Here is a 24,562-nt window from a genome sequence, read left to right as displayed (position 1 = left end):
CTGTTTGCACAACTGCCTCGTGTTCCAGGTACAGGTTCTGCAGGAGTACAACGAAGTTTTCTGGAATTCCTGTTCATCTCAAGGCTATCCAAAGTTTGTGATGATCCACATAGTCAGATGCTTTTACATGCTCAATAAAACAACACCTTTCTGCTATTCTCTGCTTTCAGGCTAGATCCAGCTAACATCAGCAATGATATCCCTTGTTCTGAATCCTGGATGAACCTCTGGTAGTCTCCTGTCAAAGTACAGCTACAACCTTTGTTGGATGATCTTCAGCAAAATTTACTTGCATGTGACATCACTGATATTGTTCTTTAATTTGAGCATTTCATTGAATCACCTTTCTTTGGAATAGATACAAATCCGGACTTCTTCCAAGAGTGAGTGCTTCCATATACAGATTCCACTGGAGCACAGTGAAGTATTCTGCAATTCCCATACTTTTCAAGGCCATCCAGAGTTTGGTATGATCCCCACAGTCAGATGCTGTTGAAACATTGGTATTCCTTCATTTCCTGGGTCCTTGGTTTGGGCTAAAGCTTCCAGTGAAGCTTGGAATTCTTCAGTACCATTGATTCTTGCTCATATACCGCCTCTTGAAATGGTGGAATGTTGACTAATTCTTTTTGGTACAGTGACAGTGTATTCTTTCCATCTTCTTTTAATACTTCCTGCATCATTCAATCTTTTGCCCATAGAATCTTTCATTATTGCAACTTGTTAAGGCCTGAATTTATTCTTTAGTTCTTTCTATTTAAGATATGCAGAACATGTTATTTCTTCCTGGTTTTCTAACTCCAGGTCTTTGTATATTTCTTTATACTATTTTAATTTGTCTTCTTGAGTGACTCTTTGAAAATTTCTGTTTAGCGCTTTGACTACGTCATTTGTCCCCATTTGCCTTAGCTACTCCATTATCAAAAGCAAGTTTCAGAATCCCTCTGACATCCATTTTAATCTTTCCTGTTTTTGTAATGACTGCTTTCTTCATGAATGATGTCTGATGTCACTTCACAGCTTACCAGGTCTTCTATCATTAATATTCAATGCATCAAATCTCTTCTTGAAATTTAGGTGGCATATATTCAACATCATATTTTGGCTCTTGTGGACTTGTTTTAATTTTCTTCAGTTTCAAGCTGAACCTACATGTGAGCAGTTGATGGTCTATTCTACAGTTGCCTGGTGACCTCATTTTAGCTGCTAATATTGAGCTTCTCCATCATCTCTTCCTACAGATGTAATCCATTTTTGTGCATTCCATCTGGATAAGTCCATGTGTATGGTTGTATTTTGTGGTTTTGAAAAAAGATGTTTTCGTGATGAAGTCACTGGTTTTTCAAAATTCTGTCATGCAACCTCCAGCTTGGTTTCTGTCACCAAGACTGTATTTTCTTGCTCCTATTTATTCCCTTTGTTTTCCAAATTTTGTACGTGTGTTTCACATGCCAATAATTACCAGTACATCTGGAGTGCATGTTTGACCAATTTACAGCTGAAGAAATCGGTAGAGTTCTTCAATTTCTATCTCACCAGCTTTAGTAGTAGGTACATACATTTGAAGAATAGTTGTTTTGACTGGGTTTTCTTGTATGCATTTTGGATTATCCTCTCATCAACAGCGTAATACCTCAAGAGTGATCTTGAAATGTCCCTTTTGTTGATTAATGAAATGCCATTGCTCTTGCTTGTGTCATTCCGACATGCTTTTCTGATTCAAATGGCAATGCCAGTTCATTTCAATTCACTAACACATAGAATATTGATTGTTATGGGTTGCATTCCATTTTTTAATGACTTCCAATTTTCCTAGATTTGTACATCTATGTTCTGATTATTAATAGTTGCTTACAGATCTGTCTTCTCATTTTGAATCATGCCCCATCATCAAGTCCAGGTCCTGAGGGCTTTATTCCCAAAGGCTTTCATTCATCCATGTCATTATGGTCAACTCTACTTTGAGAAGGCAGCTCGTTTTCATGCAAATTTTACCTGCCTGCTCACCTGAGGGGGTCATTTTCTGGCACCATCTCTGACAATGCTCAGCTTCTAGTCATTAGGTTTTCAGTAACTGACAGTGTTTCAATGCTCTCCGTAAGATTTTCAGTGACTAATTCTTCTGGATAGCCATTCCTTCTTTGTAGTCTGTTCTTAGTCTGGAAGCTCTGCTGAAACCTGTTCACTTTGGGATTTGAAAATACCAGTAACATCGCTTCCAGCACCAAGCAACACATAAGCCACCAAAGTATGGCACTGTGACAGACAAATGTTGGGGATGGGAGGCAGTTATAATAATTAGGCAGGAAGCAATTATAGGATTATGATGTCATGTAAGTTAATCTCTTTTGAAATGTCAAATGGATTAGCCAAATGAGCAGAGATCTGAGGGACTTTCTATCACCAAGATAGATGATCCAGGAGTGGAGCAGATCCTTTGGACTCAGAGTCCTGACTCTAAGAAACTCTCAACCCCAGGGCAGAATTGATGGCAAAGATCTTTCCCAAAGCCTTTCCCTAGAGTCGACACCTTAAAATGAAGACTTCTGGCCTCCTAAACTATGAGAGAATAAGTTTCTCTTTGTTAAAGCCATCCGGGTGATATATCTGTTGTAAAAGTACTAGTTAACTAAGGCAATTTTTATCTTATCTTCTCGTGCCATCCTTTGAAATCTTCTGTTCATTTATTTACTTCATTTTTACTTTTTGCTTAGCTATTCTTTGTTCAGTAACTGAACTGAACGAAGAGCAAGTTTCAGGGTCTTTTGACACACATTTAAGCCTCTTTTAAATTTGCTGTCTTTCTAATGACCTTTTGCTTTCTTCATGTAGTGTCCTTGATGCCATCCATAGCTTATTTGGTCTTCGGTCGTTATATTCAATGTTTCAAATCTATTCTTCAAATGGCTCAAGTTCAATTGGGATATACTTTGGTTCTCATGGACTTGTTTTAATTTTATTCTGTTTCAACTTGCACTTGCATATGAGCATTTGATGGTCTGTTCTGCCATCTGTTCCTCTCCTTATTCTGACTGACTGATATTTGACTTTTCCATTATCTCTTTCCACAGATATAGAAATTCCTGTGAATTTCATCTAGTGAGGTCCACATGTATACTTGTGTTAGACCTAGTTGACCAGAGAAACAAATCCAGGGACACTCACATATGTAAGAAATATCGTTATATCTAGAAGTAATTATATATCACAAAACATCCCAGCCCATTCCAACTCAAGTCCATAAGTCCTTCTTCATGCTCACATAGTCATGCAATGATGCCGAATGCAGGAGTATCACAGGTTAGTTGGTGTAAAGTTGTGCGGATCCAATGGTGGTGCTAACATCTCCAGGGCTCTGGCAGGTCTCAGAGTAGCTCAACAGCAGGAAGGTGAAGACAGAGAGAGAAGGGGAGGTTCCCAAGTTCTTCCTTAGGAAAGGCCACACCCACAAGGAGGCATCATCAGGCTGTGACCTGATGGACAGGTTGAACTCTAACCTTAAACTTTTACATTTCTTCAAGTTACCTGAAATTATTCAACTACTAAAGTTGTCATTTATGTTGCTGAAAAAGACAAAATTATTTTTTGATTTTTAAAATCATTTTATTGGAAGCTCTTACAGCATTTATCACAATCCATCCTCATCCATTGTGCCAAGCACCTTTGTACATGTGTTGACATCATTTTCAAAAGATTTTCTTCCTACTTGAGACCTTGATATCAGCTCATTCCACCACCATCCCCATGAGCCCTTGATAATTTATAAATTGTTTTTCATGTCTTACACCATCTGCTGTCTCTCTTCATCCACTTTTCTGTTGTCCGTCCCCCTGGGAGAGGGCTATATATAGATCATTGTGATCGGTTCCCCCTTTTTCTCCCCACCTTTCCCTTCCCCTCCTAGTATCACTACTGTCACTATTGGTCCTGAGGGCTTTATTTGTCCTGGACTCCCTGTCTTATCTGTACCAGTGTACGTGCTCTGGTCTAGCTGGATTTATAAGGTAGAATTGGGGTCATGATAGTGGGGGGGGGAGCATTAAAGAGCTAAACAAAAGTTATATGTTTTCATCGGTGCTTTACTGCACCCTGACTGTTTCATCTCTTCCTTGTGACCCTTCTGTAAGGTGATGTCCAATTGTCTACAGATGGGCTTTGGGTCTCCACTTCACACTCCCCCTCATTCACATTGATGATTTTTTGTTCTGGGTCTTTGATGCCTGATACCTGATCCCATCGACACCTCATGATCACACAGGCTGGTGTACTTGTTCCAGGTGGACTCTGTGCTTCTTATCTAGATGGCCACTTGTTTATCTTTAAGCCTTTAAGACCCCAGACACTATATCTTTTGAAAGCTGGGCACCATCAGCTTTCTTCACTACATTTGCTTATGCACCCATTTTGTCTTCAGTGATCATGTCAGAAAAGTGAGCATCACGGAATGTCAGGTTATTTGAACAAAGTGTCCTCGTATTTAGGGAGTACTTGAGTCAAGGCCCAATGTCCACCTGCTACCTTAATACTTAACATATTAATACATATACATGATCTTCATTGTTATATATAAATATATTTACATATGTACGTGCCTGTATTTAGACCTCTATAAATGTCCTTTGCCTCCTAGTTCTTTCCTCCTTTTCCGTTTCCTTTCCTTTTGTCCCACTATCATGTTTGGTCTTCTGGTTTCAGTAATTCCTCTCCACTACATTGCCTTTGATCAAGCCCCACCAGGTGTCCTATGCCCTCCTTGCCATTAATTTTAGATCACTTGTTGTTCCTTTGATCCTGGGTTTGTTGACACCTCTCTTTCTTTCCCCCGCCTCCCCCTCTCCCATGCCACCCCCAACCATCAGTCCCATCGTTTTCTCCTCCAGATTGTTTATCCCATCTATCTTATCTAGATAGACATGGAGAGACAATAATAATCACAAAAACAATGCATCACCAAAAAAAATGACAACAACAAAAAAGTCAAGGTCTGTTTGTTGACCTTTAGGAGTGTTTTCCAGTCAAGTCTGATGGGATGCCATGCCTGGTCCGAACGTTTATTTTTGGTATTCCCTGGGGACTTCATTGCTTTGCTCCCCTTGCTGCTCTGGGGTCTGTCCTTAGTGTTTCACTCTGGTGTGGTGGGGTCAGATGGGCACGATTCTGCACTGTGTCTCCAGTGTTGTTCCCATAGCACTATGGTTCAGTGAAGGATGTCATGTCTCGTGGTAGGGCTGGGCCTGTGGTCCTCTGCGCATTGGCTGCTCTGAGCAGGAATATCATCCTCAGGGTTTGGTGGACCAGGATATGTTCCACTCCCCTTCCCTCTTCGTTTGCTCCTGTGTGCTCTTATCAGACACGCCCTTCTCCCTGAGCTGTAGCTTCAGTGCTGTCCTCTGAAGTGCATTCTTTGGGGGAAGGGGAAGGGGATGTACATGTAGTTGGAATTGGGGGTAGCCCCTCAGACCTCTCTATTGGTTGGCTGCTTCATGCTGGTATGTTGCATTCACTTCTTGTGCACCAGGTTGAAGTCTATCAGTGCATTTTAATAGCATGCTTGATCAATTTTAAACTGCAGAATTTGGTAATAAACTTTAATTTATTGATTTTTAGCACTAGTGATTGGTGTGTACATTTGGATAGTAATTTTGTCAGCTAGTCTGCCATCTCTTCATATGTATATGTTATCACTGACACCATTGTATTTCAGGACAAACCTTGAAATGTTCTTTTGTATGATGAATGTGACACTGTTTCTCTTCAATTTGTTATTCCTGGCATGACAGATCACATGATTGTTCAATTCAAAATGATCAATACTAGTCAATTTCAGCTCGCCACTACCAAGGATATTGACCTTCAAGCCTCCAATTTTGCTTGTAACAATTTCTAATTTTCCTAAATTCATACTTCATACATTAGCTTTCAGATTGTTAGTGAATATTTACATATTCTCCTTTTGAGTCCTGTCACATCAGCCAGGGCAGGTCCCCAAAGCTTTACTCTGCCCCCATCAATAATATCAGTTCTGCCTTGAGGAGTCAGTTCTTCCCCCACTGGATTGTGAGTGCCTTCTAACCTGAGGGCACTGTGTCCACCTGTAGGCACTAGCCCGTCAGTGTTTGACTGATCTTTATAAGGTTTTCACTGGATTTTTTAAAAGTAGATCTCCAGGTCCTACCTTCTAGTATGTTTTCGTTTAGAAGTTCCACTGAAATGTGTTCACCGTGGGTGACCCTGCTGCTATCTGAAATAGTGGCATAGTTTCCAGCACCCTACCTGGAGAGAGTGTATACACAGGTAGAGAAAGATAGAGGGGGGAGAGACATGGTAAAGGTGCTGCAGAAATTTGATGTTGCAGTTTCTTGTTTAGTTATTTCAGATGCAGTATCCTGTAGGGAAGGAATTTGCTATCCTGATGTCTGTAAGGGGCTTTACATACCAATCATGTAAGCGTCCATTGGACTTGCATACTTTGAGAGATTTTTCTAATTCACTGCATAGAAAACCCAATTTAGATAACTCAAGAGTACCAAAGACTTGCCATTGATATTCCAGACTCTGTGTAGTAAGGTGATGCCCAAACACACAAATATGCAGACTTGTAGAACCAGAGTGATGTGTGTAGTTGGGTTGAGTCCCAGCGGTGGCTCCTAGCTGCTGCTAGATGTGGCATTTCTCATTTTCCAAAAGCAGAGTTAACATGCATAGGTTAACCAGCAAAAACAGCATCTGCCTAGTCCACAGAGATAGGCTGAGAATTGGGTTCACTTGCCTTGGAGTTCAGTCTGTTTTCTCGTGCCTTTGTTAGGTGAAAATTTTCCGGGGGTGGGTGGAAGTACCTAGACCACCACAGAAGTGTCTTTAAGTTTATGATAAACATGCTAAGAGCTTTTATTTATTTATATATTTTGCCAAAAACCATGTCCACAATCATTGAGGCTTAAGAGACTCTGAGAAAATGTAGGAACAACTATACCGCACCTGGTAACTACAAATTCAAACCAGCAAGCTAATAAGTGAGATTTGGGGCCAGAAACAGATTCTTGATATAATTCAAAGAGCTATGGTACAAGGAAAGTGGACCTTATATTTGAGGTGTTCTTACTCCTGAGAGTTTGTAAAAGTAGAGTCTGAGAGTACAAGCAATTCAACTAGTACCAAGGTCCAGGTGCTGAACTCCTAGGCAACACGTGATGTATCTTTGGAATCCCACTTCTGACACCAGAAATATAGAATAAAATATCTGACACTCTAGAAAAGCATAAATGGTGAGGTATATTAAGGAATAGAATAATTTTAACTGGGAGGCATATAGGAGAAACTATCATATGCTCCAGTGAGCTAGAGTCAGTGTCAGTGAATGGTTTAAAAGCAGACATATCTAATAGGCAGTTTTCTGATTGGTTGATATTTAGAGTTTGTAGAATCAGTCATAGGGTTATCATAAGATCTAGAAGTTTCTGTTGAAAGATTATGAATATCTTGAAATAACTTATTTTGCTAATCTGGAGACATCTTGGGGCTGGCATGAATAAGTATTTTTACAAAATCAGTCTTACAGGGGGTCTGGCATAAGGATGTTATTCTGAGAACAGGTTTCTCAAGGAAAGAAGTGGATAGTAGGTTTCCTGGAACAGTGTGGCTGCATTCTTGACCCCTACCACTATTTGCTAGGGGCAGGTGACGTTTTCTAAGAGCCCATTTGTGAGTAAAAAGCAGAAATACAGCAAAAGGAGAATAAGTAGAGTCTAATCTGGAGCCCTGGTGGCAGAGTGGTTATGTGTTGGGGTGCTACCTGTGAGGTTAGCAGTTTGAAATCATCAGCTTCTCCACAGGAGGAAGACGAGGCTTTCTACTCCTGTTAAGAGTTACAGTCTCAGAAGCCCACAGGGGTAATTCTACCCTATCTTCCATGGTCACTGTGAATCACAATTGATTCAACGGCAGAGAGAGAATGAATATGTATCTGGACCTGAGTCAGCCACTTGAGTTATGCCAAACACCTCAAGTTTTCGGGTTTTCTTACACACCTTGATGTATTCTATAAATTAAATGTGAGTCATTGCTATTTCGGCTGCTGGTTCAAAGGATCACTTAGGCCTTAACTAGCAGAAGCATGTATTGTTTTTTAACTAAAAGAAATGGATAGTGTATGTTTATAGTATCTATGTAATTGAGTATTATATGTTTTCCCCTCTGTTTTACAGATTCAGAATGTTCTTCATGAGTTTTTTCAAAATCCAGATTTCCAGCTTGGTAAGTCTGCCTATTCCTGTAGTGTTTTTCTTTTCTTTTGAAGGGAGAAGGGGCTGGCTGAATTCAAATGCAGAGTCAGTACTGAGTGAAATGTTACACTGACAAACACATATTTTGGTGTCTCAAATGTTAGGCTTGTTTCTGGGTATATTTAACCTATTGATTTTATTTTTAATGGCACCAGTTTTCCCCTATGAACTCTAGTTTTTCAGATCTATAGCATATGTCAACTACCACTCTTCACTCTGCTCGTCCATAAAAAACCAGGATATTTTAATATAGTGTGAGTTAGCCTGAAACAGAGGAAGTGCATACTGGCTTTATTTAAAGTAGTCTATCTTGTTCTAAATATTTTGATTAAGTTTTGTTTCATATAGTACCCTCTGATCCAAAGATATATTTGAACAGTACATGAACCTGGAATTTCCCACTTCACTTTTATTAGTAACTGAATAATAGTTATCCAATTTGTTAGCTTAAAACGGACCAGAAATAAGAGTTACTGAACGAAAAATAAGGAACTCTGATAGTCATAGAGTTTGACTGCTAACCACAGGGGAACTATTTGAGCCCACCCGTTGCTCTGCAAGAGAAAAGGGAAACTTTCTGCTCCCATAAAGATGTAAAGGCTGAGAAACCCACAGGGAAATTTCCACTCTGTCCTATAGGGTCACAATGAGTTGTAATAAACTGACAGTGCGTTTGGTACAATAAGGAGAAATTCTTGTTGTGAAACCTATCAAACTCCTCCTTTATTAGTAAAACGTTCAAGCCTTGTTATAAGATGATAGCACAGCTTCACCTGTTCTCACACACACGTACACATACACGTACTCCACAAACACTGCCATCAACTAGATGCCGGCTCATAGTGACCCTGTAGGACAGAGTAGAACTGCCACTGTGAGTTTCGGAGACTGCAGCTCTTTACGGGAGTAGAAAGCCTCCTCTAGCTCATGTGGAACAGGTTGAGCTGTGATCCACCAGGTAAGCAGTTCGAAACCCACCAGATGTTCCACAGGAGAAAGATAAGACTGTGCCACCACGGCTTCTTCCACCTGTACACAGAACCTCTTTTTGAAAAAGTTACAACTTTTCTTATAAGGAAGCATGCAGTCAGCCTCACCTCTGAAATATTTAATATGTGTTCTTAAATGCCTACTGCATAATTTGAAAAAGAAAAAATTTATATCTTCGAAATATTTATGAAAATTGCCATGCCACTTTAAATTGCCCTCACACCTTTTATACATGTGCCTTTTCAATTTTCTGTTTACTTTTCACTCTGCTCAAGCTGTTTTCTGGTTTTGTAGTATCCAACTATAGTCTTTCTATATATTGCACAGTCTCCCACACCCCAAAGAGAAATCCTCTGCCTATAATCATTTCTAAATCATAGTGACCCTATAGGAAATAGAAGAACTGTCCTCTTTGGGTTTCCAAACTTAAATCTTTTAAAGATTGCAGAATGATTGGTGTGTAATCAATTAGCAGACATGGGTCCATATACAGCTTTTTTTGGAAGTCCTTAATACCTAATTATTTTCAAATCCTTCTTGCCTTTTGTCTTATCCTGTAATTTATGGGTCTAATTATTCTTTTATTTAAAACTAAGATAATAAATTAATAAATTACTTTAACCTAATATCTGAAAAGATAGTGGAACACCATGTCTACGAAACTAAAGCTGGTGTGGTTTATGCAATGCAATTTGCAGAGTCAGTGCCCCAGATAACCTCAGGAACAGGCCTAAAAAAACAAGAAACCAAGAAAAAAAATTTCATTGGACTGTATAGTTTTTTAAAGCTTTTATAGGTGTACTTGGGGTCTCCTGTTGTTTCCAGATGGGGAATAAAGAAAATCAGAGAAGTAATCAATCAGTCAATCATAATACTAAAATGTTCCCTCTTTTATTAAAAATATTTTATAATACCCTTTTACTATCCTAGAAAATATTACCTGTATGCATAGAATTTTAAAGAAAGATATAAAATCATGACTGATGTAAAAGGAAAACACAAGAAAAATTCTTTATAGGAAAGTTAGATGTACTGTATTTCAATGTAGAAATAGTTATAATTTCACTGGAAGAATAATGGAATAGTCAGAAATCAGTACCTACATTTAATGATTGTTGATATAATGGTACACAATAATGAATTAGTATAAGAAAATAAGTATATACTTATAAAATTATAATTTATACATATAAGAAAATTTACACTTACAAGTATAAGAAAATACTATTATATACAATGAACCAATCTCTTTGTGTTTGACATTTTGAATAAAAGCAAATGGAATACCATATATACTCATGTATAAGCCGAGTTTTTCAGCACAAAAAATGTGCTGAAAAACGGGTTCGGCTTATACACGGATCAGTGGTACCCCCGTGAGGCATAACATCTCACGGGTGATTGCCGTTCCTCCACTGTTCATTCAAAGCCCCGCAGACACTACAGGGCTTTGAATGTTTGCTTACTCATCTAACCAATCAGAGCCGTCCTATGACGTGGACGGCTCCAATTCACAGAAGCACCCGTAGTGATTCACTTATGCCCGCAGCTGAACTGGTAAAGATGTGTCTGTGGCTGTGCTCCGTCTCTCCCCTCTGGTCTCAGTGTTAATTCACATCCTGCATTTCCTATCCTAGACTTGTTTTTCTGGTTTCCAGGTAATAATTAGGTGCCTCAGCTTATACTCTGGTCGGCTTATATTTGAGTATATGCGGGTAGATTTGTATATATAGAGAGAATCCTCATATATAGGCATGTTGTATTGCAGGTCAGATATAGATATGTTACCTTCCACTAGACAATTTCCCTTTTTTAAAAATCATTTTATTGGGGGCTCATACAACTCTTACCACAATCCATACATACATCCATTGTGTCAAGCACTTTTGTACATTTGTTGCCATCATCAGTTTCAAAACATTTTCTTTCCACTTGAGCCCTTGGTATCAGCTTCTCATTTTTCTTCTCCCTTCACCACCCTCCCTCCCCGGCAAACCCTTTATAATTTTTTTTTTAATTTCATGTCCCACACTGACCAATGTCATCTTTCACCTACTTTTCTGTTGTCCATCACCCTGGGAGGTGATTATATGTAGATCATTGTGATTGGTTCCCTCATTCTCTCCACACCTTCCCCTTACCCTCCTCTGGTCTAGCCAGATTTGTAAGGTCAAATTGGGATCATAATAGTGTGGGGGAGGAAACATTTAAGAACTAGAGGAGAGTTATATGTTTCATCGTTGATACCCTGCACCCTGATTGGCTCATCTCCTCCCCACAACCCTTCAGTAAGAGGCTTTCCAGTTGCCTACTGATGGGCTTTGGGTTTCCACTCTGTACTCACTCTCATTTGCAATGATATGATTTTTTTTGTTCTTTGATGCCTGATACCTGATCCCTTCGACACCTCATGGTCACACAGCCTGGTGTACTTCTTCCATGTAGGCTTTGTTGCTTCTGAGCTAGATGGCCACTTGCTTATCTTCAAGCCTTTAAGACCCCAAATGCTATATCTTTTGATAACCTGGCACCATCAGCTTTCTTCACCACATTTGCTTATGCACACATTTGTCTTCAGCAATCATATCGGGAAGGTGGGGACCCACTGATATGATTTTTTGTTCTTTGATGTCTGATACCTGGTCCCTTCTACACCTCGTGGTCAGACAGGCTGGTGTGCTTCTTCCATGTGGGCTTTGTTGCTTCTGAGCCAGCTGGCCACTTATTTACCTTCAAGCCTTTAAGACCCCAGATGCTATATCTTTTGATAGCTGGGCACCATCAGCTTTCTTCACCACATTTGCTTATGTACCCACTTGTCTTCAGCAATCGTGTTGGAAAGGTGTCCACCATGGAATGCCAATTTAATAGAATAATGTGTTCTTGCATTGAGTAAGTACTTGAATGGAGGTCCAATGTCCATCTGCTGCCGTAATACTAAACCTACAATATATGCGCATAGATCAACCTCCCCACCATCCTATATAAATATATTTACATATGTACATGCCTCTATTTGGACCTCTATAAGTACCCTTTGTCACCTAGTTCTTTCCTCCACTTCCTATAACTTTCCTCCTGTCCCACTATCATTCATTTAGGTTTCAGTAATTTCTCCCGGTTACATTGCCCTTGCTGAATCTATACCAGGCATCTCACACCATCTTTGCCACTAATTGAAGTTGTTGGTTTTGCCAAATTCAATCTTGTGATCTCTAGCTTGGTTTCTATCACAAGACCATATTTTTCTAGCTTCCTTTTCTTCCTTTGTATTTCCAACTTTTGCATTAAAATTGCCAATAATTATTACTGCATCTTGTTTGTGTGTTTGGTCAATTTCAGATCGAGGAAGTTGGTGGAATTCTGCAGTTTCTACCACACTAACCTTAGTGATTGGTACATAAAGTTGAATACTATTTGCATTTATTGGGTTTCTTGGTAGGTGGCTACACATTATTCTATCACAGACAGCATTGTACTTCAAGATTGATCTCAAAGTGTCCTTTTTGATGATGAATACAATACCATTTGTCTTCATTATGTCATTTCAGCATATTTAAACCATATGATTTTCTGATTCAAAATGGCCAATACCATTCCATTTCAGCTCACCTTGCCTAGAATATAAATCTTTTGTATTCTCTTCCAGTTTTCTAAGATTAACATTTTGTACATTCCAAATTCCAATTATTAATTGATATTAGAAGCTGTTTCTTCTCGTTTGAGTGCCCATCAGCAAGTGAGGGTCCTGAAGGCTTTACTCCATCTAGTGTCATAATAGTCAACTCTACGTTGAGAGGGCAGCTCTTCCTCATTCATATTTTGCGTCCCTTCTGACTTGAGGAGGGTCGTCTTCAGGCACTATCTCTGACAATGTTCTGCTTCTATTCATTAGGTTTTCAGTAACTGACGATATTTCAATTCTATGTATAGGGTTTTCGGTAGCTAATTCCCCTGAAGTGGCCAGCCGATTCCCTCTTCGTTGTCTGTTCTTAGTCTGGAAGCTCTGCTGAGTGACCCTGCTGGTATTTGACATACCAGTGTCTTAGCTTCTAGCACCACAAGAACACACAAGCTACCACAGTATGACAAACTGACAGACGGTACATACTGTTTTCTATAATATGTATTAATCTAATCTTTATTGGTCCCTCACTTAATTCCACATACTGTGAAGGATTGGAGGATACAAAGAGCACTAAGATGTTTTCCTAAGTTGCTTGAAGTTCAGCCAGGGAAGAGAGCCATACAATTTAACAGCAACTAACTGGTACAAACCAGTCTGATTCACATCATCTGAATGAATCCACTTCAAGAGAGGGTCTGGAAAGAGGTATCAGCACCCACTGCAAACTTGGGAGCACAAACACTGATATCTTAAGTAGTTAGTAAATTCAAGAGTGGCTGAAAAACATGTGCCCTGTGCCATGGTAGGCAAGAGAGGTCACTGTTAGGAGAAGTGGGAAAGGCAAGGCAATGCATTAGTTTATCCTGAATTGCCATATCACTTAGGTGTTTGTTGCTTGGTATAGTCAATAAAGATCACTTCATTGTCATAGCCGATGAAAATTTAAAAATAAGCTTGTGAACATTCACCATTGCTGATCTCATTGTTATTCCTGAAATACCTTTTCTGATTTTTTTTCTTCTGTCTTTTACCTGTTTTTTTTTTTTTTTTTTTTTTGCTTACATGTTAGATAGTTGTTTTTCCAGGTCTCCTTTTATGTTTCTCTTACCAATATGCATGTTATACGCACTTTCTAGGATTTATCATTCAAGCCTGTGATTTCAGTTAGTATGCCCAACCCATCCCAAACCATTGCCCTGTGCTCCAGCACCTACATAAAGATCTATGAGTCATAATTGACTCAATGGCAGTGAGTTTGAGTTTTTTGAGGTAAGATGAGTAGTGAGTTGGGGGAAAAAAGCAAGTTTCAAATATTAATACGATCGTATTTATGTACAAAAAGCCAAATACATGAATGTATGTGTACAAATATTGATATGTAAATGCAAAGAAAAGTTGCCAGGAAGATGACAGCATATTGTTGGCAGTGGTTATTTATGGGGCAAAGAGGAATGCGTGTTGGCAGGGAGTAAGGGGAAGGTTGGTTTGCATGTGTTTGTCAGTATACTTAACAAACATATCCATTCAACACTTGCAACATATACAGCTCAATTACAGTGGTTGTATTCTTCTCATTGTGTCGCCAGTCTCACTATCTCTACCTGTGTTGCCTGTCCCTTAGCTTTGCCTCTGTACTTTAGACTTTTTATTGTCTATTTGATCTCTCATAGGTAACTCTTTAAAAGAGCATACTGCTCAAGACAAGCGATCTTTTCTAGTTGAGCAGAACTGTTGTCAAGTTGAAAGTGACTTTCCTGGAGTAGTTCAGTTCGAGGCTGAAAGGTTATTGTATGGCCCTAGGTTCAAGGATTCCTCTCATGCTGATGGGCAAAGGAAGGGGGATATTTACATGTTTTGTTTATATTTATCTACTGTGTGGATCTTTTACTAAGAGAATTAATATATTATTGAATTGAAGAAATATTAAAGACAAAGAAAGTTTTTGAAAAGGAAATTTATAGAGGTGTTGTGTTTTAGAATCTGGTGGCATAAATGGACAGACTGACACAAATGTTTTTGCTGTCTTTTTTTTTTTTCACTGTGCAACCCACTTCAGTGCCTGAAGCCCATGGGGTAAGCCAGGCAATGGTTCGGGGTTACAATTTGCTTTGGCATGGGATGTTGTCTTAACACTATAAATGCACAGATGTGTTTTTGTTTTATCCTATTCTGGTCGTTAGAAATGTAGGGTCAGTCTTTTTTGTGTTTGAGTCTACTCGATGGCAGTGACTTTGGCTTTGTTGTTGTTGTTAAATAAAGTAGTAATTGGAATGTTACACAAATATGTATTAATTATTAATTAATTTTGTAGTAATTGGAATGTTACTCAAATATGTAGCAATTATTTTATGGTAGGTACTGGTGAACATTAGTTAAGAAATATTTTTATTAAAAAAAGAAGAGAAATAAATAGTTTTATTATGTATTTAAAGCATTATAATGTGGATTTAAAATATGAATGTTATAACCATGCTAACTATCAAATTACCTTTACTCCATAATTAGAATCATCTTACAAAGCACTGGAGATTATTGACTCAATGGAACCAAGATTGAACAAAAAGGAATTTATTGAAGTAAGAAGTTACATTATTTAACATTTGAATAAAATAATTTTGCCAGGTTTAATTGTCTCCTGGCGTGCAAGTGTGAAACTTCCACTATCACCCGGTAAAATCAAGAAAAACAAACATTTAGCTTTAAATAAAAGGATCTCTGGTAAAAAAGTGGTTAAAGCACCCAACGACTTCCCGAAAGGTTGGTGGTTGGAATCTACCAGCTGTCCTGTGGCAGAAAGAAGTCATCTGCCTCCCTAAAGATGTATAGCAGTTCTGCCCTCTCCTACAGGCCTCTAGGAGTCAAAATGGTCTCAACGGCAGTGGGTGTTTTGTTTTGGGGTTTTTTTTAGATTGACTGAAACAAGGTTATAAAAATAATGAGAATTTGCAAAAAATAATACAACTTACAACGCAGTTCCTCTGGGCCAGGAATTGTCTAAGATATATTCAGGTTTTAACAGCCCTCTTAGGCAGATACTAAATTAGTTAATGGCTTAAGAATATGCAAAACTTATAAACACTGGAATCCAGTTTAACTTTTAAACTTTGCTACGCTTAGAAATTGGTGTATACTTTGACTAGGAACAAGTAAAGGACAGGTCTCTACCTGGGTTCTCTTCTCTGAGACTCTTTCTGTTCTTGCTGCATGTGAGTGATCTGCTCTGAGATGCTCACATCCTTACACTTGAGTGTTTTATGTCCGTCGTCCAGAGCCCAAAGTTTACATTTTAAATGTTGAGGCTTCAGCAACTGTTCCTAAAGGTTATATGTTTCTTTTAACACATTCTACTAAATTCAGGCTGTATAGTACTCTGTCCTCATAGTATGTTTGGGTAGTTACATAATCTGTGGTCAATTTGAGACTTCAGAGTAAGTGAAGGAGTGGAGTTTAACCTGTTAATCAGATCGCAGCCTGATGACCTCATATGGAGGCGCTAAGGAGATAGATAGCTCTCTGGAGGTGGGCACATGCTCACTCCCTGCCAGATATTTCTTCTGACAAGACACACGGAGTTAGGTGAGAGCCCAGGGAGTGGGAGGAGCCATGTGGAGAGCCCTGCCAGTGCTGAGATGCTTCTACTGCCACTGGATCCACAAGATTTTCCACCCACTAGCCTGTGATCCTCCTGCATTCGGCATTATTATGGACTAGTATCAGACATATAGGCTAATATCAGATGTATGGACTTGATCTGGACCAGACTGGGATGTTTTATCAATATTCAATTGCTCTTGTATATAAAGCTCTTTCTTATACACACATGGGTGCCTATGCATTTGTTTCTCTAGTCTACCCAGACTAACACAATGTTTGACTAGTTTTCTGTTCTGTCTGCATTTAGCTGCATCTTATATTTTTATTTGGCTTGTTTTGCTCCTTTTATTTGTTATGTTCTCTGAGCAATGGGCTTCAAGGGAGGTGTGGGAAACATGAGAAATTGCATCAGGGAAAGTGAGAAATAATTTCTTAGCTAGGGCCTCTGATGAGCTAACCTAAGTTGGTGTGTCTCTTCTTAAATGCTTTTCAACTGTAAGGAGCATAATGCTGCCTGATCCGCGATTCCATCTTGTACATAAGCTTCTCTTCAGCAGTAGGGGTAGGATGATGTACTTTGGCCTGCCATTTTTCAGATTGCTGAAAAGGAAATAGGGCCTTTGCTCAACTCATTTGTTAGCTAAAGTTTTAGAAAATCAGATGCTTCAAGTGTACTACTACTTTTCTGAATATATAATTGACATTGCTTTTTTTACAAGGTCCCTGGGTGATGGCAAATGGTTTGTGTTTGACTACTAGCCTAAAGGTGAGGTTTGAAACCACCCAGTGGCACTGCAGAAGAAAGGAACGGCAATCTGATCCTATAAATATGATTGCCAAGGAAACCCTGTTCTCCTCTGTGGTACATGGCGTTTTCCATGAGTAGAAATTGACTGGATGCCAGTGGAAACAGGTTTTTTTTTTGAAAGTTCCTTCCCTAAGGTTGGAAAATTAATTTTCTCCTCAAATGCTATGTGAACATACTATTACGTCAAAGACAGATAACAAATGTAATCTTTGTGTATACTTAAATATTCTGTACTCCTTGAGTTCAGGCATTTCTTAATTATATTATTTAAATCAATACTTCAGATTAATAGTTTCCAAGCATAGTTTTTTCCCCTTATTGTTTTTATATCACCAACTTCATTAACTCTCCAGGGTGGCTGCAATTAAGTATGAATTCCAAAGGCCTCAAAACATTAGAATTTAATAATGTCTATTAATCAGTTAATGGAACTTTTACCACATTATCAATATTTTGGTTTTTAAGTAAGAAGGGAAAAGCTGAGAAGTCAGCACATTAAAGCCTAGTATGTAAAATATGACTAAGTATAGTTTAAATGTTTAATAGTTCATAGAGCTATTAAATAGAAGAATATCAGTAACCATGTTCTTAAATTAATCTAAGTGATCTTTTCAGGATTTAAGGCAATTAGTTGATTAATTCTTTGGAAACAGATGAAAACATAAAGGCTCCTCTGTGTATGTTCACTTTTTCAGCTTTTTCAAAAGACTCTGGAAAATTTCTGTAATTTTTATATTTAGTATTTGATTTATAATTGATATTGGCAACAAGGTATCTTTATGTTACACATCTCATATATATAGAATACTAAAAAAAAACTCTGCTTATCAGAAAAGCCACAGACCATGTGATGGCTAAGACTTGTGTCAACTCCGCTGGGTCATAGTTATGATGCAGTTATCCTCCAGGACGAGATCTGATGCAATGCAATCACATCCATGGTGAGATTTGCTATTCAGCCAAAGAGAGTTTTCTTGGGGGTGTGATCTGCTTCAAATATATATGAGCAAATGAATAGAAGATTAACTTGGATCACCAAAATAGGGAGTCATAGCCCCTCAATCAATTCCGACTTGAGCCAGTTCACAGACCTACAACTTCTTTAATAAAGGCAAGAGAGTGTCCTCTTGAGAAAGGACCCCACTGCATGCCAAAATTTTATATTCTGTGTTAGGTTCTCTAGAGAAACAAAAGCAGGACATTTATTATATATATATATATATATATATATATATATATATATATATATATATATATATATATATATATATGATAGATGCAGTCACCTTCTACACTAGCAATCCTACTTCTGGAAATCTATTCAACATACATACCAAGACTGGTACAAAATAACCCATGAACATGGTTATTCACTGTGCATTATTTGGAAGAACAAAAGATTGGAAATACCTAAGTGTTCAATAACAGGTGACTGGCTAAATAAACTACACTGCATTTGCAAAATGGAAGAATATGAAGCTGTGAAAAATAATGAGGAAGCTCTATGTACTGGTACAGAATGCTCTCCAGACTCTTTAGTAAAGGGGAATGTAAGTCGCGGAGCAGAGCAGTGCATCTAAATCTTGTGTAAGAAAGGAAGGGGGAGTAGGGGGAAGTACATATATGTTAATAGTTACAAAGAGAAATGCTGGAAGGATAAACAAAAAATTACTAATAAAAAACATAATGGGTGACAGGGAGAAGGTGAGGACAGAAGCAAGACTTCTCTTTGTATATTTCTACATATTTAATTTTTGTTAAAGTAAAATTGTATTAAAGGAGATGTATATGGAATATCAAACACTATTTGAAAGCAGATATTCAATGACTGGCAATTTTTGAAGTGAGGCCAGTTAATGGCTCTAACTTTTCTCTACTAGTTAATGCTTCTGAATTGGTAGACAGTCATGGAGCAAGAGAAATGACTCAAGGATCTAGATGTTTTAAAGCTCTAGGCTTTCAAAAACCAAAAAATAGATACACAGCAAACAGCTTAATGTAATACAGAAAAGACAAGTGTTGATAATCCTCATCCCTTTTGTAGTCTAATAGGTAAATGTAGCCAGTTATGAAACACATTCATGTATAGTGTACAGAAATAGAAAAACTGGACTCAAATTACAGAACTTTTGACTTACAAGCAGCGTTTTAGTATTTCACACTGTGAAAAAAAAGTCTGTGCTACCTAATATTCACTGATGTAATCTAGAGAGACATTGCTCAGAAAATATCAAGGACCACTGATCTATGGTGTGGAGGGTTATGCTGGTCCCTCTACAGAATAATCCATAGAATAGCACTAACATGAACCGATCTTGGGGATCTACGTGTAACCTCTTCTCTGGGGGATGGGCAACGGGAAGGTGGGTGAGGGGAGACGCCAGGCAGTGTAAGATAAGATAAAACAATTATTTATAAACCATTAAGGGTTCATGGAGGAGGGGGGAGCAGGGAGGGAGGAGGAGGGGGAAAAAGGAAGACGAGCTGATTCCAGGAGCCCAAGTAGAAGGCGAATTTTGAGAATGACGAGGGCAACGAATGTATAAGGGTGCTTTACTCAATTGATGTATATATGGATTGTGATAAGAGTTGTATGAGCCCCAATAAAATGATTTATTACATTTTTTAAAAAAGAAAAAGAATAGCACTAACATGACAGTGTTTTGTGCTTGCTTTGGCAACATCTACTAAAATTGGAATGATACAGAGAAGGCAATGTTTTATCTAAACAAAAAATATGGCAGTACAGTTGCATCCAATGTATTTCACATGCATCAGCTGAATCCTCAGAAAAGTCCAAGGAAAAAGCACTATTAAAAAATTAATTCTGGAATTCATTTACAGGAATGGAAATAGTGGTACCAGAAGCGTAGGGGGGAGGTAGGGAGAGAACGGGAGGAGGGAGGAACCTATCTCAATGATGGACACATAACCACACACACACCCTCCCCGGGGGGATGAACAGAAGTCACGGGGGAAGGGAGGCTGCAGTTGGTGTAAGATTTGAAAATAATTTGTAGTTTATCAAGGGGTCACGAGGATGGGGTGGGGAGGGAGGGAAAAAGGAGGAGCTGATACCAAAGGGTCAATAGAATGTAAATGTCTAGAAAAGAATGATGGCAGCATGTGCACGCATATGCTTGATACAATTGATATATGGATTGTTATGAGTTATAAGAGCCCCCAAGAAAATGATCTTTTAATTAAAAAATAATTTCATCTTTTTTTCTCTGCAGTACATCTCTTCACACATTGTGAACTTTAAAAGTGAAATGTTTGAGGAATTCCTTCGGCACCTTTGCCACTATGCAGATGAGTTTCGGCAGACCATAAAAGCGGACATGCGGAGGCAGATGTTTGCTGAACTCTTCCTGTATTGTGACCATGGGAAGGTAGGTTCCTCCTTTTCATACTACTTGTGATAAAGGGTTGGTTATAGATTTGGTGGTTGTGATGGCATTAATATCTAATCCATGGTGGACTGATCCTCAATAAAAATGAATTAATAGTGGAGAGGGGAGGGCATGCAACTACAGTACACATCTTTTATTATAAGATTCAAATCTGAATTTTTATATTTTCTCAAATTGCTTTCATTTTTGTCTAAAAGCGATTTTCAACTTCTGCACTTACCTTGCACATTAGGCTGGTAACAGTCTGCAGTCCATAGTTGGGGTGGCACGCCCCTAAATTACTAATTACTTGTCTCTAAATCCTTCCCCTTCCCATTCTCTCAGATTAAAAAAAAATCAGCAAAGTTTCAAGGTACAAGATCAACAAGAAAAGTTAGTTGTATTTCTGTACAACAGCGATGAGCAATCTGAAAAGGTAGTTAAGAAAACAATTTCACTTACAGTAGCATCTAAAAGAGTAAAATACCTAGTAAGAAATGTAACCAGGGAAGTAAAAGACGTTTACACTAAAACCTGCTAAACATTACTAAAAGAAATTAAAGAAGACTTAAATAAATGGAAAGACATTGGCGGCAGTCAAAGATTGGAAGACTTAATATTGTTAGGATGTTAATATTATCCAAAATGATTTTAATGCATGTGAGATTCACTGCAATCCCTATCAAAATTGCAATGACTGTTTTCCAGAAATGGAATAAACCACTGCCATTCATCTGATTGCAACTCTATGGGGCAGCATAAAGTTTCTCCCTAAAGTTTATGAGAGCAGATCACCTCATTTTCCTCCTTTGAAGGCATGGGTGAGTTTGAACGGCCAACCTTGCAATTAGCTGCCCAACATATAACCCACTACACCACCAGGGATCCTTGAAATGGAAAAGGTGATCCTCAAATTCAAATGTAATTGCAAGAGGTTCCAGAATAATTAAAGCAAGCTTGATGTTTTTGAGTACTTGCACTTCAAATTCCTAAACTGCACAGCTAAAGTATCAATGTAGGTGATACTCTGATAAAAATACATGTATAGACCAATGGAATAGAACTGAGAGGCTAAAATAATATTCAAACATCTATGGCCAGTTGATTTCCAACAAGAATGTCAAGACCATTCAAAGGGGGAAAGAATACTTTCCGTAATAAATGGGGCTAGGGCACTGGATAGCCACATGCAAAAAGTTAAAGTTGGATCTCTGCCTTACACGACATACAAACATTGACTCAAAGCAGATCAATGACCTAAATAGAAGAACTAAAATAATAGAAGAAAAACATATATGTAATTTTTTTACAACCTTGTGTTTGGCAGTGGATTTTTAGATGTGACTGTAAGTGTGGCAACATAATGTGACTCTTTGTAGTAGTTGAAAACTAAAAGCACAAATGTCCATCAGCAATAGAGTGGATAATTTTTATATATTCAGTAGAATCTATAGATATACATCAATGGAAAAATGAATTACAATAAGTGAAACAAGAATAATATTTATAGACATAATGAGGAGCAAAAGAAGACACACACAAGAGTATATAGTGCATGATTCCATGTATATAAAGTTAAAAAACAGACAAAACTAGTTAATATGACAGAAGAATAGTAGTTAGCTTTGGGGAAATTATTGAGTGAGAAGTACAATAAAGGAGCCTTTTGAAGGTAGTAAAAATGCTCTTTATCTTGATAGTTGATGTCTAGCTAGATAAACATTCATCAAGCTAAACACTTAGAATCTGCACATTATTGAATCTTTGTTTTTCTTTGATGGAAAAACATACTGTCACTGATAATTGTTTGAAATTAAGTGCGTATTGGAGAAAAGACTTTAAAGAGAGCCAGGCGTTTTGCATTTGACCATAATTATAAGAATGATGAGCATAAGGCCATAAGTGGATGAACTTCATCCCACTGCATTGCAGAGGTTACAGAGAGCGAAGAAGACAAGCCCAGAATTTCATAACTCACAACTCCTATTGCTGTCAGAAAGCTAGAAAGTTTCCATGATGGCTGAATAGGGAATATTTTGTCTTATAGCTTCAGGCAGATGTCAATTTAAAAAGTCAGCTAAAATTTAATGTGACAGCTATCATCTAAGTTAAGCTAACAGAGTTGCCAGGTTTCTGATATGAAAATAGAAGAGACCTGAAATTTGGAATTGACATGTACTCAGACGGAGCTGAGGTTTGAGCCACAAATCTCCCTAAACCTTCCTTGCCAATGAAGCAATCATATTATTTTAGAGGATTAATTTTCTTTCCTTACTCTGGGACAATTAGCATATAAGAGAATGCCTGTTTTCTTCAAGACAACTGGTACAGCCGTCACTGCCTTCGCACCCCAACTGCAGCCGCATCTCAGCATGCCCCTGGGGCATTAGTGCACACTCTCCTGATCACTACTCCAGGAGAATAGCAAGTTTATGCTCAATTTGTAGAAACCGGAACCTAGAAGAAAGGTGTATATAAGGACATACATTGTAGTATTATTCTGGCATAATCATAAATTTTGGTAATATACAGGAAATCATTGAAATTCCCATCATTAAAGAAGCCTTTATAAATTAGTGTTTTCCTATTATAGGATATCCATTCACCTATTAAAAGAAATGAAACATTTATTTTCATCTATGACTTAAATCTCAATGATGAGTAAGTAAACAAGCAATTTGAAAAAAGGACACATACTATCAGTTATGTACTTTAAAATACATACACAAAATATTAGCAATGCTCATTTCTGGGTAACAGGTACAGTGTTAGTTTTATCATTTTCTATATTTCTGTGACAAAAAGTTTTTCTGAAAGCAAAAATATGCAAAGAAACAAAATTAATGAATAAGGAGCAGTTAATGGTTTCAAGTAGTACACTCAAGTTAGGCTATTTCAGAACAGAACATTATACTCTGGATTTAGCAAGTAATGAGTTAGTAACAAGACAAAAATTTTGTAAGGTGTTTTGACATAATAAAGAATGGCGATTAGAGTATAAACGTAAAGCAAGATAAAACTTTCCTGATTTTGACTTTGCAGATATTGGTTAGATGATTTTGATGATGGCAGTAGTGGCGGTGATTGTAGTAAGCTAACATATGTTAAGCCATATTTCATGACATAAATGTTCTAAACCTTCTAACAAGTAATGACAAACTTTCTGCCTAGGTGGGGTTTTTGGATCGGCAGAGGACATTGACATTACTGGAAATATTCTATGACCAAAGTCCCAAAGTGATCAGGACATTACTCCGAAACCCAAGGCAATGTGAGTGCCACTCAGAAAGAGCTCGCTTAATTGGCAGGGATATTGATGTGATAAAGCAAGGTCATTCTTTTCCCATGGAATCTTTTCTCCATCGTGTCTACCTTGGATTATGCTCCGTAGTTATGTATAGTCGTTCACTCCCCACAAAATCACATTTAATGACAACCAGTGTTTTTTTTTTCGCCATAGTACAATACTAAAAATTGTCAGGTGAGAACACAGCTAGATTAAAATGATGAGATGCTCAAATTGAGTGGTTCTCAACCTTCCGAATGCCGCGACCCTTTAATATAGCTCCTCATGTTGTGGTGACCGACCCCGTATGTGGGCGCCTCTGGAGGAGGCATGTCTCGGTTTCTAAGACCATGGGAAATACGGTCTTAGGCGACCCCTGTGAAAGGGTAGTTGGACCCCCAGGCTGAGAACCACTGCTCTGTTCATCTGAATGTTTTGGAAATTAAGTGGTAATGATCATTGCTGTTTTAAGGACCTCAACTTAGAATCCTAACGATTCTAAAAAATATATTTTTTTCTCCTCCCATGCACTTTTACTTATAGTTTTTATGCTTGTACAGGGAAAATATTTTTAGATTACTA

General features: G+C 38.1%; 1 protein-coding gene and 1 pseudogene across 1 annotated transcript in view; one reads left to right on the top strand and one right to left on the bottom strand.

Moving 5' to 3' along the window:
• The window catches only part of EFCAB5 (EF-hand calcium binding domain 5), a 127,338-nt gene that overhangs the window by 36,448 nt on the left and 66,328 nt on the right, over nucleotides 1-24,562 (top strand). The window contains exons 6-9 of the mRNA XM_075559611.1: nucleotides 8,205-8,253; nucleotides 15,406-15,476; nucleotides 20,539-20,694; nucleotides 23,866-23,965. Of these exons, the coding sequence (XP_075415726.1) occupies nucleotides 8,205-8,253; nucleotides 15,406-15,476; nucleotides 20,539-20,694; nucleotides 23,866-23,965 (376 nt within the window). The remainder of the gene's footprint in view (nucleotides 1-8,204; nucleotides 8,254-15,405; nucleotides 15,477-20,538; nucleotides 20,695-23,865; nucleotides 23,966-24,562) is intronic.
• Nucleotides 14,937-15,042, bottom strand: LOC142460561 (small nucleolar RNA SNORA42/SNORA80 family; annotated as a pseudogene).

Source organism: Tenrec ecaudatus, chromosome 10 (assembly GCF_050624435.1).
Source record: "Tenrec ecaudatus isolate mTenEca1 chromosome 10, mTenEca1.hap1, whole genome shotgun sequence".
Lineage (NCBI taxonomy): Eukaryota > Metazoa > Chordata > Mammalia > Afrosoricida > Tenrecidae > Tenrec > Tenrec ecaudatus.
Note: the sequence above shows the minus strand (reverse complement) of the source record. Positions and strands in the feature narration are given on the sequence as shown.